Source organism: Biomphalaria glabrata, chromosome 1 (assembly GCF_947242115.1).
Source record: "Biomphalaria glabrata chromosome 1, xgBioGlab47.1, whole genome shotgun sequence".
Lineage (NCBI taxonomy): Eukaryota > Metazoa > Mollusca > Gastropoda > Planorbidae > Biomphalaria > Biomphalaria glabrata.
Window position 1 is genome coordinate 11,239,744 of NC_074711.1, and position 16,188 is coordinate 11,255,931.

At 32.0% G+C, this 16,188-nt stretch overlaps 2 protein-coding genes across 7 annotated transcripts in view; one reads left to right on the top strand and one right to left on the bottom strand.

Moving 5' to 3' along the window:
- LOC106078510 (succinate dehydrogenase assembly factor 4, mitochondrial-like) lies at positions 1–3,139 on the top strand. The gene is made up of 2 exons (XM_013239390.2): positions 1–206; positions 1,662–3,139. Exons 1-2 carry the CDS (start codon positions 173–175, stop codon positions 1,943–1,945), a joined length of 318 nt encoding a protein of 105 aa, XP_013094844.2. The 5' UTR covers positions 1–172; the 3' UTR covers positions 1,946–3,139.
- Positions 2,297–16,188, bottom strand: part of LOC106078519 (nuclear cap-binding protein subunit 1-like) — a 25,448-nt gene continuing 11,556 nt past the window's right edge. For 5 of the 6 annotated variants that reach the window (XM_056021753.1, XM_056021726.1, XM_056021734.1 and 2 more), the window contains exons 4-26: positions 12,289–12,380; positions 11,860–11,960; positions 11,453–11,537; positions 10,778–10,849; positions 10,568–10,675; positions 10,413–10,460; positions 10,247–10,320; positions 9,424–9,493; positions 9,095–9,310; positions 8,899–8,996; positions 8,734–8,797; positions 8,467–8,577; positions 8,269–8,333; positions 7,495–7,632; positions 6,883–6,986; positions 6,626–6,751; positions 5,845–5,944; positions 5,651–5,744; positions 5,331–5,434; positions 5,078–5,192; positions 3,669–3,791; positions 3,129–3,242; positions 2,297–2,871 (exon numbers count right to left, since the gene is read on the bottom strand). In XM_056021753.1, coding sequence (XP_055877728.1) covers positions 2,758–2,871; positions 3,129–3,242; positions 3,669–3,791; positions 5,078–5,192; positions 5,331–5,434; positions 5,651–5,744; positions 5,845–5,944; positions 6,626–6,751; positions 6,883–6,986; positions 7,495–7,632; positions 8,269–8,333; positions 8,467–8,577; positions 8,734–8,797; positions 8,899–8,996; positions 9,095–9,310; positions 9,424–9,493; positions 10,247–10,320; positions 10,413–10,460; positions 10,568–10,675; positions 10,778–10,849; positions 11,453–11,537; positions 11,860–11,960; positions 12,289–12,380 — 2,336 coding nt within the window. In that variant the 3' untranslated portion in view covers positions 2,297–2,757. Of the gene's footprint in view, positions 2,872–3,128; positions 3,243–3,668; positions 3,792–5,077; positions 5,193–5,330; positions 5,435–5,650; positions 5,745–5,844; positions 5,945–6,625; positions 6,752–6,882; positions 6,987–7,494; positions 7,633–8,268; positions 8,334–8,466; positions 8,578–8,733; positions 8,798–8,898; positions 8,997–9,094; positions 9,311–9,423; positions 9,494–10,246; positions 10,321–10,412; positions 10,461–10,567; positions 10,676–10,777; positions 10,850–11,452; positions 11,538–11,859; positions 11,961–12,288; positions 12,381–14,452; positions 14,644–16,188 lie in introns of those variants that run through there. The other variant, XM_013239408.2, reaches the window with a different exon arrangement.

Below are 16,188 nucleotides of genomic sequence, written 5' to 3' on the forward strand. Positions count from 1 at the left end.
CAAAATCTGAATCCTTGTTATGAAATAATAGACTGGTGAACAGATGAACTTGACTTGAGTTTTTATTGTCTAGATTCTATATAGATCTATTCTAAATCTAGATCTATAGATCTAGCTAAATTCTAGATTTGATTATTATAATATAGACTAGATATAGATAAGTTAATCTAAGATGTTAAATAAACAAGTACTATTTATTATAACACGTAAGTTACATGATTTTTCCTAGATTCAGATTGGCCTAGGGCTAGATCATTACTTAGTAGATCTAGATTATTCTAGATAGATTCTCTAGACTAGAATCTAGATGATGATAGAACTAGATTAGGTACTCTCACAGGCGGCCATATTGGATCTAAAAACACATTTGACATCAAAACAATTTCCTGTTCAGGTTTTACAAAACTGAAATTAAGCATGTCCTAAGAAAAGACATTGCTTTTATTTTTATTATAACTGAGTATTTTAATTTTTATGACACACTTTTTTCAGGTACTAGAATTTCACTAAAGTCAGGATGACCTTTTATCAATAATATCCATTTTTTACATAATATAAGAAAAATTTAAATTAAAGTGTACACTAAAACATGTAAAATTGAATGAATCACTTCTTTATTATTTATACCTATATAATTGCTTATTAACATAAAATATAATAAAGATCTGTATTCTTGGGAGTTCTGATGTCGAAGCTAAAATCTGTAAATCTAGGTATCTAAAATATTCTTTCAAATAAAATATACTTAAATATATCTAAATCTTAAATCTAAAGATTCTTTTTTCTAATCTACACTATTCATCACTATTGTTTTATAACTAGATAGATCTAGATCAATTTAGAAGCTTATTGTGTTGAAAACTTGACAACCAGAAGCATCTTTCTTTTATAGACTATTTTTAGAAAATTAGAATTGGAATTATAAATCTGTCTTTATCAAGCTGTTTTTATGTATATATGTAACTTACGGTTCAGTGTTTAATTATCAGTGCTTCCATACTTTACTTTCTAGTCTTCTGCCCTAAAGTGACTCTAAATTTTGTGTTTCTCTAGTTAAATGTGTATTATCATTTGTTATAAATCTTTCGGCATCTGTTTTAGTTTCTTTGTTTTATGTAGCAATAGCATTGTCTTATAATTTATACTTAAAAGACAATCTAGCACTTTTACAACTAAACAATAATATAATGTTGCTAAACCTACTGCTGAGTGGCAGGGGACAATGATATTAAACTTCATCCCTTACATCTTTTGGTACAAGTGAGATGGAAAGAAATTCATAGACTGCTAAAAGTTTTTCTGTAAGAATTTTTTTTTCTACATAGGTGCCCGTTAAGTAAATAGGAGATTGTCATATAAGGGATAATGGTATGATTTTGCTAAGCTGTCTAACACAACTGATTAACAAAATACTTAGCTATTATACTGCAGTACTCTATTTCTACTGCAGATATCTGATGAAGCACAAGACACACTTATAAGTTTCTCTTAATGCCACAAACTTATATCTAAATGTATCTCAAAAACTCTTTAGATGTGGTGTTATGGGAGCATTGCTTAGTAACAGTTTGATGTCAACTAAAACTTGTGTCTATTTCAAGTGTCTCAAAAGATACTTCTGATACTGATGAGCTCATTTGAACTATATCTTATGTTTACAGGTCAAATTGGTGCAACATCGAACAAATTCAGGATTCCTTCATGTGGGTTTTCTGATCAGACTAAATCTGGTTGTGGTCCTAAAAAGGGTAAAACACCAGCAGGTAAATTGGATGAGCCAATAGAACTACCATCAGAAGAACGACAACCATTGGGTGAAAAAGAACCATTGCAAGGTTTCCCAAACAACATAAACCCTATAACAGGCGAGATCAATGGACCTAAAGGACCTGAACCTACTCGATATGGTGATTGGGAAAGAAAAGGTCGTGTAACAGACTTTTGAGTGTGTAGATATTCAAGTGTAAATGTGACTGCTGATATGATGATATAAGTTGTTTACAAGGAATGAATATTTCAGTGTATTTAAAAATGTGTGTATGATGCTTCAATCATATATATATATGGTTTATATATATATATATATATGCAAATGTTGATATAAGATTAAAAATGTCTTCTTTTTTTTTTTACACATGAAATTAACTTTCAAGTAATTGTATACAAATAAAAAAAAATCATTAACTAAAATGTGTAAATTAAATTTTACTTAATACCGGTAAATAATTCTAAGTAATAAATAATTTTGACCTCAAAGATAATTATCATTGAAAATAAATCAATAACTAAAATTGCATAACAGTTCAAAAAATTGTATTTGTAAGTCACATTGAAATTAATGACAGAGGCTTTAACAATTTTCTTTTCTTAACAATGATAAAAACTGAACAATACAGCCTAAAACAGTTGTTTCAAATTTAAGTTTTAGTTACATCAAGATGAGTCATTCTCTGTAGAGAAAAGAAACAAACACAATGTTTCTTATAGTACAGAATGAAAAATTAGTTTCATCCTACAAGTATAAAAACAAACCATTTAGAATCAAATACAATTGTTTCCACTAAAATATGTCATGAAACTGAATGTAGCATGTAAAAATTACCAACAGCAGACTTGGGCTACATGTAGCTATAAAAGTCACTACCGGTAATGGTTTTTATTTACATGAAATAATGTTAAAATAAACAAAGCACTGTAACAGAAAAATGAGAACAAAGCCATTTAATGAACATTTGATTTAGTTGAGAATGAAACAGCTTAAGATCTCAAAGCACAAAACTGTTGGAATACTTCCAGAATGTGAATATCTATGTCACTTGTGAATAAGAGCTGTTCCAATGTGTTGATGTAACGAAAGACAAGTTCATGGTGCTGAAAATAGAGCAAAAATTTTATGACAAGATTATATAGACTCTTATCTGTGGTCATATTTTGCTCCTTTTTTTATAAAATACATTTTTATGGTCAATATATTTTGGTCACATTCAATAAAAAATATATGCTTTGGTAGTGTGGGCTGTGATAGTTAGTCCATTGTGATACAATAATTGTGTTAAGTTCAGATAGAATGATATATTCCCAACATTTTTTCATGATACCATAAAAAGGAAAAAAATAAAACCACTAACCATCAGAAAAACTTGTTGGAGCCTTTCTATGACCCATTTGTACCAAGGTGTGTTGTAGTCAACACCAGCTGATTCACAGCGTGCAAGATGTTCAGTTAATACAATGATAAATCTCTGGAATAAAAAAAAAAATGTTTTGTTTTCTTTAATTCAAAAGACTGCATATAATTGGTATTTACAGGTTTCGTTAAAAAAAAAAAAATGGCTTTGCAAAATGGTGGATACTGGAGCACCACCAAAAATGTTTCTTAACGAAGTGCTATGAATCTAATGACATTAGACACGACCTTAAATCATGAAGTGTTAAATAAAATTTAAACACAAGACTTCATGACATAAAGTTTAGATCACATTTGGGACAGTTAGAGATTCGAACCCAGGACCTCAGGTTTAGAAACAAAGTGCTTAACCACTCAGCCACCCCAAAACAGATGATCTAAACATCATCTGCACTATAGATCACAAGGCCTGAAAGGGGAACTTTATTATTTTTTATCTTGGCAATACTTTTGGAAAAATTATTAAATTCTTTATACAAACCTGAAAGATGACAAGGAAAAGATTTTTTTGAGCACTGGTAGCTGCCTCTAATTTCTCTTCCATGCGTTCAATAGCTTCATCACTTGGAATATCATCATCACCAACTTCTAATCCATCAGCTTCCTAATTAGAACAAACTCATTATTCCAACTTTGAAATTATCTTCATTTGTTAAAAATCATTTTGAGTTATTTAGTATTGATATGTAATGTAGCAGAAAACAGTTGGCTTTCATTTAAATTATTTGAAGGCTTAGGATCACAATCACAATAAAAGAACAATACTTTCTTTGATTATTACAGACCTGCCTACTGTTACGCAAAATGCGTATTCGTTACGCAAAATCTCCCAAAAATGACCGTCAGTATGCAAATACGCATTTAACCTGTCGCGTTACGCATCCTTTCCCCCCTCTCTTGACTAGCTTAGGAGCGGTCACGGAGGTCATGCTAAGCCGTCCTGTTGGGGGGGGGGTGAACAGAAAAGGTGGGGGAACACACGATTGGTTCTTAAAAGCAATTAGATTTAGTCAAGAAATGAAGAACGCGAGAGTGAGGGAGTGGCAGGTTGGTACCGTCAGTTAGCTGATACACCAACGTGACTTTTTTTTTTTGTAAGTTCATTAGTAGAAATTAATTATGTTGAATCCCTGATTCCTGTATTCATTTGTATAGAAAAATATCGAAGTGCTATCGATTCAAAACACATTGAGTGACATTGTAGATATCTAATCTAGATCTGGATTATAGATCTAGCAAGTCATTACGTTAATTACTCTACAATCTAGATCCTATTTAGTTGTCAATCTAGTATGATTTAGATCATTTTAGATTGACTAGATTCTAGATCTAGATGGATAACATCTACTACCATCTAGTCTAGATCTAGACTAGATTCTTAGTATAGAATAGATCAAGGATGAAGGTAGGCCTACTAAGTTTGGAGTAGACCTACGTTTGTAGCGGATCCACGGCATCGGTAACACTATTGAGCCCAGATTTAGAGTAGATTATATTCATTATATAGACATAGATCTAGTCTAGATATCATCTCTATTGTCATATTGATCTAGGTTTAGATTGTAGATCTAATCATGACATCTAGATCTAATATTATATATATATATGAATATATGACAAAGTGTTACGCATTCTGGTGCCAAAATATCAGCGTTACGCATTTAGACTTTTTTTGGTAGGCAGGTCTGTTATTAAATTATAACAATGTATAAACAAACTTTCTGGATTTTAAAATAGGACAATTTTAACAGTAAGCTTGTCAAACACCAAAAGTTGGCTTTTATACCACCTCTAAAAAGTTAGTCTTTGAAAAAGTTTGGAATATGGTCTAAGATGTAAGACTACTAAAAGTGCAAAATCAAATCTGTATCTCAATGCAAGTTAACGAACCTTTCTTTTTGCAGCCTCTTGTTTATCATGAGCACTGTCCACCTCTTGCTGCAGTTGGTCAACATGGCGGCTCATTTTCTTAATAGTACTATGCATTATTTCCCACACATAAAAGCTGTAGAGAATTGATAGTCATAAATGAATCAGAAAGTTTAAAATGTTTTGGACTAGTATTAGGAAGTAGGTTAAGATTACCTGGTGAAGTCATGTAATAACACAAGCACATATAAAAATTTGTTTCAATGTAGATTACCTTGTAAAGTCATGTTGCATTTCAAATGAGAATAGCCAGTTAGCAACAGAAGAGCACTCCACAACTTCAGTTCGCAACAATTTATCCACCAGAACTACCATCATCTGAAATAAAAAATGGCCACATGAAAAATTCAAAAGGTTTGTATATTAACATAGAAAAAAAAAATCAATGTTCCTTGTAAAGATTGTACATCAAATTACCAAAGTATAAAAAGTCACAGAGAGAAGAAATACATGAAGCATTAAACAGACAAATTCTTTGAGATCAAGCATCTACATTTTAGATGAGATAATATTAATTCTGACACAACTACCTACTTGTTGATTATTCTTCCATGTTTCATACAAAACTTTTAAGAGACAAATTTTTCCATCGTCGAACTCTGCCAATGACTTTAAATTGGGGTGAAATCTTGAAACAAATAACAAAGAAACAATATGAGAATTATGTGATTATTCAGAAAGATAAAAGTTGTTACTTTTTGCATTTTTGTTTGTTTGTTTGATCTTACTTGGCCAATGCAGCAAAAGAGTGACTAATAGACTTGGAACCCAAGTGAAGAAGAGTTGAAAAGAACACATCAATCTTCAGGGGGTTGAAGGAGGAGTTCTCTGTTACAAAACAGACAAATATTAATATGAAGTTTTCAAACAGGAAACATAATTTTTACAAATGTAATGAAGGCTGATACCTAACCATCAGCAAATAATTCAAACTATGTCCATAAAACAAACAAGAAAAACATTAAAATTTCCAATATGCAGAGACAATACTGCTTAAAAATTAAATTAATGAATGTTAGATTAAAAAACAATGGAACATTCTTTTTACCCTACCACATCTCCCATTCTCCATGAGAAAGAATCCTGGTTAATCAAATGTATAGATCTAGTGCATTTTATAATATTCCAATGGTAAGCATTTAGATCTAGACTTAGAAGATAATGCACAAAATTTTCCTGAACATTAATTCAGAAATTCCTGAAAATGATAGATATTTCAAAAACGCAAAAGTCCTTTCAAAACCGATGTTGGATATAGTCCTAGATCTAGATATCTAGCCAAATTTAAATTTATTCAATTTTTTCTTGAATAATTATAATGGTCAAACTAGAGTTTTCCCAGTGTGGCCAACAAACTAGTAATTCTTTTCTCAGCGATGCACATCAACTGTTAAATTTCTAGAAAAAATCAATCCGTTTTTTGAGATCGTTCTGACTTTAAAAGAGATATTGTTTCAAAAAAAAAAAGCAGATAAAAATTAAAGTCAACTACCGGTACCCGGTACTTACCATTCTCTTGACCATTTGGGTAAACATTTGGCAAGTCTTTTAAAAGCACAGCTGCCTCTTCTGGGGTGCATTTGCTTTTTATAGCACTCATTAATTTGTGAGCGTGCATGGTGCCAGGCAGTGAACCTTGAAAATGAAATTACAAGTAAAACTTAATTGAGGACTATTGAGAAAAAAAAGTAGATTAATATCAAGAAGCAATTTGCACCCCCCCCCCTAAAAAAAAACAAACAAACAAAAAACATGGTGATCTTTACCTGCACCTTCTTGTTCATACTTGTAGATAGGTTTAGGTTCTGGTGGTAGTAGGGCTGCAAAGGATTCTGGTACAGATTCAACAACTCTCTGATAATAAGAAAACCTAACGAAAAGAAGATAATACTATACAAAAGCTTTTTTTAATAACACCAGTTATTTAATATAAAAATAATTAATTATTAGCAGTGATGTAAATTTTGGCGCAAGTTAATGTTGCACTTAATACATATATTTTGAAAAATTTACTGCACAATTAAAGACTATGTATACAACCTATTGAGTGAAAGCTGAGATGGTATTGTAAGGCATGACTCAGTGTCATCCTTCAAGGTACAGTGGAAGGAGCATGAAGAGAGTTGTCAAAAAAAAAACTGGCTGGTCAATGTAAAAGAATGGACCAGACTCTCTTGATATCCTCCTAAGAACAGGACCGGGAATAGTGGAGGGATTTGGTTACAGAAACTGTCACGAAATTCAAAGGGCAGATGATAATAACATCAAGTATCGTACACTTAAAAATACAATGCTTGCTTTCCAAAATGTTTTATTTCTCTCTTTAAAATTCAACATTTTGTCTTTTCAATGCATAAGATAACAAGATATTTGCCAACCTTAAACACTTGAGCAGCACCTCTCTAACAAACTTGGACTTAGGTGCATTGGGATCCATAGCCACACACTCCACCCAGTCCTCCCAACTCCATTTATATTGAAAGTTGCTCAAATGATAAGAAAACCAATGAACAAATCTAGAGGGGGAAAAAAGATTCATGCAATTAGATAAAATTTGTTTAAAAAGTCTGCAAATTTTAGAAAACAAATATTAAAGTTTCAATAATTATTTTAAAAAATATAAACAGTGACTAATACAGAAAGGTAACAATTGTGAATGCAATTTAGGTATGAATATGTTTGTAATGCTATGTATGTGTCTCACTTATTTTTTTCGCCGCTAACATTTCTAGTTGTAATGTGATGTGCAGCATGTTATGAATGCTTTCTTGAATGTGAGAATTGGTCAGAGAGAGAGGACAGTATGATTGTGTCTAACCATTATTGTTGGTGTGGACTTTGATAGGCACTAATAATTCTAGTTTTGAAGTAGATTAGGTATAATTAGTTTGATGTTAAATTGAATAGTTACAACATCTAGATTACATCAAATCTCAAACATTATAGGTATTACAAATTATCACTAAGAGCTACCCAGTACAATGCATGGAGGGAGAAAAAAAATATGTGTGTAAATGAACAAAATTAAAATATATTTTTAAAATATCAAATTTAGAAATGAATCTACTTAAAACTAGAATCTATAATGGGTATAATATGGTGAAAGTGCAACTATTCTAACAATTAAAATTAATTTATTAGTTATAGCTTACCTTTCAATACATATTGAATGCATGGAGTCTAAGCGATCAAACAGCATTTCAGAAGCTTGTGCAAGCTATATAAAGCTAAGAAAAAGCAATAATGTTTTTTTGATGTTTTTTTTGCAATGATCATTGGTTTGAGATCAAATTTTGTTCTTATTGATTAGGAATGTATTTGAAAAATATTCTAATGTTTTAAAAGGATACAACTTCTGGCATTGATGTTGGCTGGTTCTTACAAAGCTCAATAAATGTGGAACCGTAAAAAATCTCAATATACGGAGGTCTTGGCAGTTCAAACAGTTGTCCAAACATCACCTGGATAAATGTACAGATTTTGAAATAAAGATTCAAAGTTGCACAAAAACATTTTTTTTTTAAAACAGTGAATACAAATAATCAGAAGATATGATACTCTTTTTACAAGGAAAGTCTGTAACATAAAATATCAACAAAGATAATTCATAGTATTACCTCCACTATCATGTAATTCAAAGGGATCTTTGCCTTAGCTGGATACTCTAATAGAGCAGCAGCACTAAAAATATATAATATAAAATTAATTAAAAATTCCAGGAATAATTCTATGTTTGGTGTCTATTAACATAAGAAGGAATTTAAAAAAAAAAAGCTAAATACCAGTCTTTTCTCTCCAGATGGTGAGTATGGATAATTCTGTTAATTTGCTCTTCAATCAGATATCTCTCAATGGCATGACTTCCAGGCAACACTGGGCCCTGACAAAAAGAATCGAAAGTTATATAAAAAAAAAATAATTAAACTGCATTACAAATGTTACAAGAAGATCTAATATTTTTCAAAGCGTAAAACTTACTTGGGGTACATCAGTGTAGTCAAAGAGTCTAAAAACAACTCTTGGGAGAGGATACACCATTGATTTGTTGTGAGATGGAGGAATGATTTGTGGAAGTGTGTGCTGAAGAGCATCACACAGGACTCCATCAAACGCCAAATAAGGTCGGAGTATTTGCTTCTCAATCCACTTGTTATTCCTCAAATTTTTTATCTGGGCCCACAAGCAGTCAAGGTACTGAACAAAATAGTTTACAAGCTATAAATTTTGCCATATTATTTATACACAGATTACTATATCTTAAGATGTCAGCATACAAAAAATATTTTAAAATTAAAAGATGGCGTTACCTCTTCTTGTAAATGAGGGCCATCGTTGAGCCAAACTCGCAAAGCTGGTAAATGAATTTTTTGTCTTTTACTGTGAATAATAAATGTTATTAAATATTAAATGCACATTTTTGTAACTGTATCAAAATTAATACTGAAGTAAAATTGCACAGTTTTTAAACTATTACAGTCTATCTGTCACGTATCAGTTTAAATAAGCCTAATCTAGGGTAATAAACTAAGAATATTTAGCTCAGCTGAAGGAAAAACCCATGTGCTGGCGTAAGGAAAAACACATGCGCTGGTGTAAGGAAAAACCCATGATGTCATTTGACGCGTGCTGGCGTGGGCTCTCTTGGGAATAATTGGATTGGTAAGAGCAGGGGTTCTCAGCCTGTGTGAGAACCGCTGGGTTAGAGGAAGGAAGGGGAGGAGTTAAGAAAATGATTTGTTAGAGTGGGATTTAGAGCTTTAGTTGTGGAGGAAATTTCATAGCGATAGGTTATGTATTAAGAAGTGTGGAATTGAAACTTGTTAAGTCTAGTCACATATATTTCTTAGGGTTGAGAAATTAGTATTAATCTGAATCTCTTTGTTAACAAGCTTTGAAAGAAAGTATTCATTTGATACAGTTTTATCTTGTATATTCTCTATATTAAGTGATTACTAGTTATCGAAGTTCTGTATTTGAATTGAAAGGATCTTCATTATTAGAATCTCTAAAGATATCTAGATAATATCTACAGAATCCCCGGCATCACTGTAGTAACATATTAACACCTTCGAAGAACAAGAAGAAACCTAACTGTGATACTATCTATAACCCAAACAAATACATACATACCTTAAATAATTTTCAATGGTGACCAGCATACTATTTAAATCACTTTCTTTCTTCTCAAACAGCTCTCTGCCGACCTGTCATAAAAATATTACATTCAAATTAGTACATTTAGACAGTGACTATTTATATTTTTATATTTAAAGTTCTGTAAAAAAAAAATATTTACCCATGGCAGTGAAGACAAGACCAAGTACACGTAAATATCAGACCGCACCTAAACAAAGTAAGACAATAAAAGATGCAATTAAATCATTCATTTCCTTTTACTCAGTAATTAACTAAATCTCTCTTTTTTTTATGAGATAACAAAAATGAGCAAACCTGTGGAATATTATCTTCCAGGGTAACTTCTACAAAGCTATCAAACATTTGTAAGAGGGATGTAGCTACCAAAACATGACAATTTACCAGATCTGATAAGAAACGAACCTGTATAAAAAAAAATTAATAAGTTTTAAAACTTACTATTAATCCAAAAATATAAGTGAAAGCACAAGTTAATATCATTTCGAGTAAATGAGTTTATCTCACCATCATTCTTGCATTCTCAAATTCTCCAGTTTTCAGAGCTTCTTTCAGGTTTCGCACAAGCATCTCTACAAACTAAGGAAATCATCAACACACTGTACATTAGAAATAGCATCAAATCAAGTAACATAAAAAAAAATAAAAAGACAGTTCCTCCTTTAAGAATCTGCCTACTTTTCTTAAAAGCAATTATTTTTACTCTTAATAACTAATGCATGCGAGATTTAAAAAAAAAAGGGAATATCAAATAACAAACTTTTACAACATTTTGCCACATGGTTCTCTATATCTTTTATACAAATTACGCAATCCATAAAGGCTGTAATTTTCATTGTTTTATCAATATTATCACGTGGCTAAATGTTGTTTGTTTACGATTGGTGAATGAGGTTCATTGGGAACAAACAAGCATGACCAAAATGATACAGAAACAAAAGTACTTTTCTTTAAATTTGCAACACTATTTACAGCAATGTAGCATGTACGGTAACTGTATATAAATGTTACAATTAAGAAATTTTATAATTAAATCAGATTTGAAAGTGTAAAACTTTCAAATAAAATGTGAAACAGATAATGTAAAACTACAAATAATAAAAAGAAAATGAGTAGGCCTAAACATAAGCATCCATGTTTATAGATGTTACTTTAACATATTAAAACAGAAAGAAAACATACTTCTCCACCACAATTGTAGTTCTTAGCATTGAGTAGTCCAACAAGTGTAGTATACACTGTTAATTTCTCTGGTAAATTGACTACACTGAAATAATTCAATACAGTTATTTTCTTAAGTGTTATTTACATTTTTGCTAACAAATTTATGCCATGGTCGTCAATGACTAATGTACAAGAAATAGTTTTTTAATTTGCAATTGGTTGTAAATAATATTTTTTTTTTGTTAATAAAATGTATAGATAATAAAACCATCATTATCAATATGATGTGAAATCTACTGACGCTATTTAACTTTTCATTAAAGAAAAATGTAATTTAATTTTATATTTTAAACAATAAAATAGTTACATTTAACTACAAATGCAAGCATGAAGTTTGAGCCTAAAAAAAAAATGCATGATCTTACCATTGACACAAAATTTTCATGATCTGATGTTTATAATTAGGAATATCTGCTTCTAGAACACTGGCTAATCCCTCCAGATTACTTTCCAATGAAGAAGTACTCTAATGATATAAAAAAAAATATATTTTAATATATATAAGCTAGTGCATTTTAGCACTCAAAACCATGCACCTACTAAAATAAAATACAGGAATCTTCATTAATCATATAGTGTTTTATAATTTAAATATTTATAAGTATTTTGTACTAATCAGACTTATATTTTGCAAAAGATAATATCTTCTACAAGAAAACAGGTTATTTATTCAAGTGATTCCCCCCCCCACCCCTTTTTCATTTTTTTCAGCAAATTCTTACTGGTAAGGTTAACTTTTGATATTGAAAGTTTTACAATTTATAAATATGCTGCATAAGATTAAAGAATGTTACCCTTTCTCCAACTCTGGTGATAAGAGATTCAAGTCTGTCTTCAATGTCAACTCCATCTGGTGCGATTTTCCTCCTTTTTCTTCCTCTGTCATCTGTAATTTTAAAATTAAGCAATGCTAATTAATATTATGATAAAAAACAAACAAATAAGATTAAATCTTTGGCAAGGTGTTGAATCAAAACCATGTGATGACGTGTTCAACACTGTAAATATTATAACATTTCAAACTTTCCAAATATGAAGACGTTTTATTTTACAGTGATGAGAGCTGGTTAACCAGAGAAAAGGTTCTAAACCTTTTTTTGATGAAACTAATTTTTTTTAAAATTTGTATAGTTGGGTGATTTGGTTTTTTTAAAGTGATATATATATCTTATCTTAATGAACTCAATAACAAATCACAAGAAAAACAAGTTGATTTTGCATATATAAGCTGACATAAGCGTCTTCTAAAAGAAATTGCAATTCATCATTATCAAATGAAAATGGACGAAATCAACATGTTGCATATAATATTCGCCTCACAGATGAACTTCTAGATTTAGTGCTTCAACATAGTGCCACATCTATGCAGCTGGATTATCAGAAGTTGGTTTCGGATAAACTTCCCACATTCTATGAATTAGTCTAAGTACTATATCCACATGTTTCTTATAAAAGTGCTTTATTTTTTATTTAATATTTTTATTTCTGTTATGTGGCCCGCGACACGAGGGTCAGAAATTTAAACAGCCTATTATTTGAGTAAGGTATGGCATCACTGTTTCATTTAATAAATTGAATTGAAAATTATTGCATGTACATAGTTTTTGCTGTTACCTAATTTCAACATCAAACCCATCCCCAACTTTTAGATCTGTCCGAACTGAACCAAAAGTATAAACGTCATCGAACCAAACTGGAACTTAAATCTGATCTAACTGAACCAGAACTTTAAAAATAATCATATTTTATGTTAGACCAAGTTTCTAAATGTTTGTACATGAAGTACATGCTTTGGTTGGATGTTCCTTCAAAGTTGAAGATAATTTACTTCCTAGTCCAATCCTACACAGGATGACGTGGGATGGCAATGGGCAGGGTATAAAACCATGACCATCCACAACACTATTGACTCTTTAGATATGATAACTGATACTACTTATACTGACCAACTCAAAACTGTAGTGTTAGATAATCAAGTAGTGTTAGTGTTATGAGTTATGTCTAATATTACAAATAAAGACTACATTTTTAGATCTCAGATTATTTTATATTTTATATCATTTAAAATCTTTAGATCTAGGTAGCCTAGGCCTAAAGTGCAGCTAGAGGCAAAGACTAAACTAAGTCTAAAGTTAGACTCTACTAGACTAATATTAATATAATAATTAGTTTCTAAAGTGACTTTTTTAGTCACTGACTAGATCTAGGTCTAGACTACTCTAGACTAGACTTGACTAGACTCTAGACTCTAGATTGAGTCTAGCTAGAATCAGCTAGATACAACAGAGTTGAACAGTCGACTCTAGACTAGATCTAGACCTAGAGTATTATTAATAATTATTCTAGACTTAGACTAGAGCCAGAGGACTAGTAGAGACTAGAGTCTCCACAATTTAGAGTAGAGACTCAGACTGAGTCTAGAATCTAGTACTCTACTAGTCTAAGTCTCGGAGTCCTATACTAACTCTACTACTAGATTCTAGATCTAGTAGACTACTAATTAACTAATACTACTACTTTGTACTAGTCTTCATGTAAATGTAGCAGCATTGTAGCTAGAAGTCTAGTAATGTAGTGACTACTGACTTAGAGTTAAGAGTTATTCGTTAAGTTAGAGACTTAGACTACTTGGAGTGAGACATTAACTTATTTTAACTAGAATGATGTCTAAGAATCTACTAGTCAGACGTCACGTAGATCTAGAGTCGTAGTAAAAAAACGAAGTCTAAGTATAAGACTTAAACTTAATCATCTCTAAGTTACTCTAACTCTAAGTTAAGTTACTAAGAGTAGTAAGAGTAAGACTAAGACTAAGAATGACTAAGACTAAGACTAGTAATTAGTAAGAGTAAGACTATAAGTATAAGAGTAATACTAGATCTAGATCTAGGGAATCTAGTCTAGTCTACTCCTAGTGGCTAGTCCTAGGTCTAAGTTTACTAAACCCATAAAATGTACCATCTTCATCGTCACTAATTGAATCAGTTCGGCGTCTTCTCCTTTCCATTATAAATAGGATCTCGATGCTCTAGATCTACTCTAGAATATGTAAACTAGTTTAAGAATCTAGTTTAGGAACCTCGAATAATATTTTAGATTTAGCAGAAAAACATTAGCAGTAACCGGAAAAAGAGCTGCGCGATGCTATTCGTTGTATAATTTTTGTATGCCGAGCCTCAGAAAAAAAAATCTCGTTGAAATGTTTTGTCCTAAAAAAGCATCATTTATTTTATCTAGATCTAGATTATAGTTTGCTGATCGATAGTATCTTATAAATTACAGACGTTCCTTCGAAAGTTGACAAAAGAGAGTATAATTATATAGATACGTCCTACGCGTATCCGTGTGTTAATCCAGTCATGCATGTCATTAGTTTTCCTGGATGATTCAGGCAATCCGTTCTATGCTCAAATGGCATTAGGCAATTTTAAGAAAGAGAAGTAAGAATTCGTCCTAGCATATATATGAATTTTAAAAATGTCCCTTTATCTGTATATCTGAGTATTTTATTATGTCGTGTTAGTAAATGATTGTAGAATGTTGCCGGCAAAGTGTAGGTCTAACCATAGCGGACTATATAGGATTTAGGCTATACGTACTATGTTAGGCATATATATATATATATATATAGTTCGTCCATCGTGGTTCGATGATGACTACTTTTGTCATCCAGGGGGCTGAGGGCTTTGCACTGGGGTTTTGTGCCTCCTCATGTGGCTGGTGAGCCCGGAATGTTCGGCTGCACACCGGGCAGGTTATTCCAGCTGGAGCTAATGTCACCGGCCTTGCTTTTCTTCTCTGGCGCTTTCATTCTGCTAGCACTGTTCTCTTGTCTTCTGCAACATGTGCGCCAGTTTTCACAGCGCGACGCCATGATGCTCTGTCATGTGCCTCTGTCTCCCAGGAGGCTGGGACTATGCTGAACACCTTTAGAAAGCTTTAATTGACCATACAGAAGTCGTTTAGGGATGCGGCGGTCTTCCATTCTGCCGACGTGTTCTGCCCATCGCAGCTTGGACTGGATCAGCATTGTGTGAATGCTTTGCAGACCCACTCTTCGAAGGACTTCAGTATCTGGTATTTTTTCTTGCCATTTGACATTCAGTATTTTTCTCGGACATGTCATAATGGAAGTGGTTCAGTTTCTTTGCATGTTTTCTGTACACTGTCCACGTTTCTGAGGCATAGAGCAATGTAAGCGAGAATGACAGCTCGATAGATCCATATAGCTTTGTATTTGTGGTTATACCTCGTCTGTTCCAGACATTTTTTTAGACAGTTTGCCATATGATGCACTGGCCTTGGCGATACGCAGGTCGATTTCATTATTGATCTTTCCGTTTCTGGAGAGTGTGCTGCCAAGATAAGTAAATCTGTCCACAGCAATTATATCATGTCCATTTATCTTGATGCTTGGATCCGAGTAGGCTTGACCTGGAGCAGGCAAATATAAGACTTCAGTCTTTTTTGTGTTAATGGTAAGGCCAAAGTCTGAGCATGCCCTTGAGAAGTCATTGACGATGCTCTGCAGATCATTTCCAGAGCAGGCATTTAGGGCACAGTCGTCAAAGAATGTAAGCTTATATTATTAGATCTATCATGTACTAGAATTTTTAAAAATTTTGTTTCATCTTTCTCTTCCAAAATCTAACGATTGCGAACTATATTAGTTCTCATGTAGAATATCTATACAT

What these genes read in the sequence shown, in the direction of transcription:
- LOC106078510 (XM_013239390.2), top strand. Translation starts at nt 173, where the DNA reads ATGTTAAATAAACAAGTACTATTTATTATAACAC. An exon ending in AGTACTATTTATTATAACAC is followed by an intron (nt 207 to 1,661) that starts GTAAGTTACATG and finishes TTATGTTTACAG; the next exon opens with GTCAAATTGGTGCAACATCG.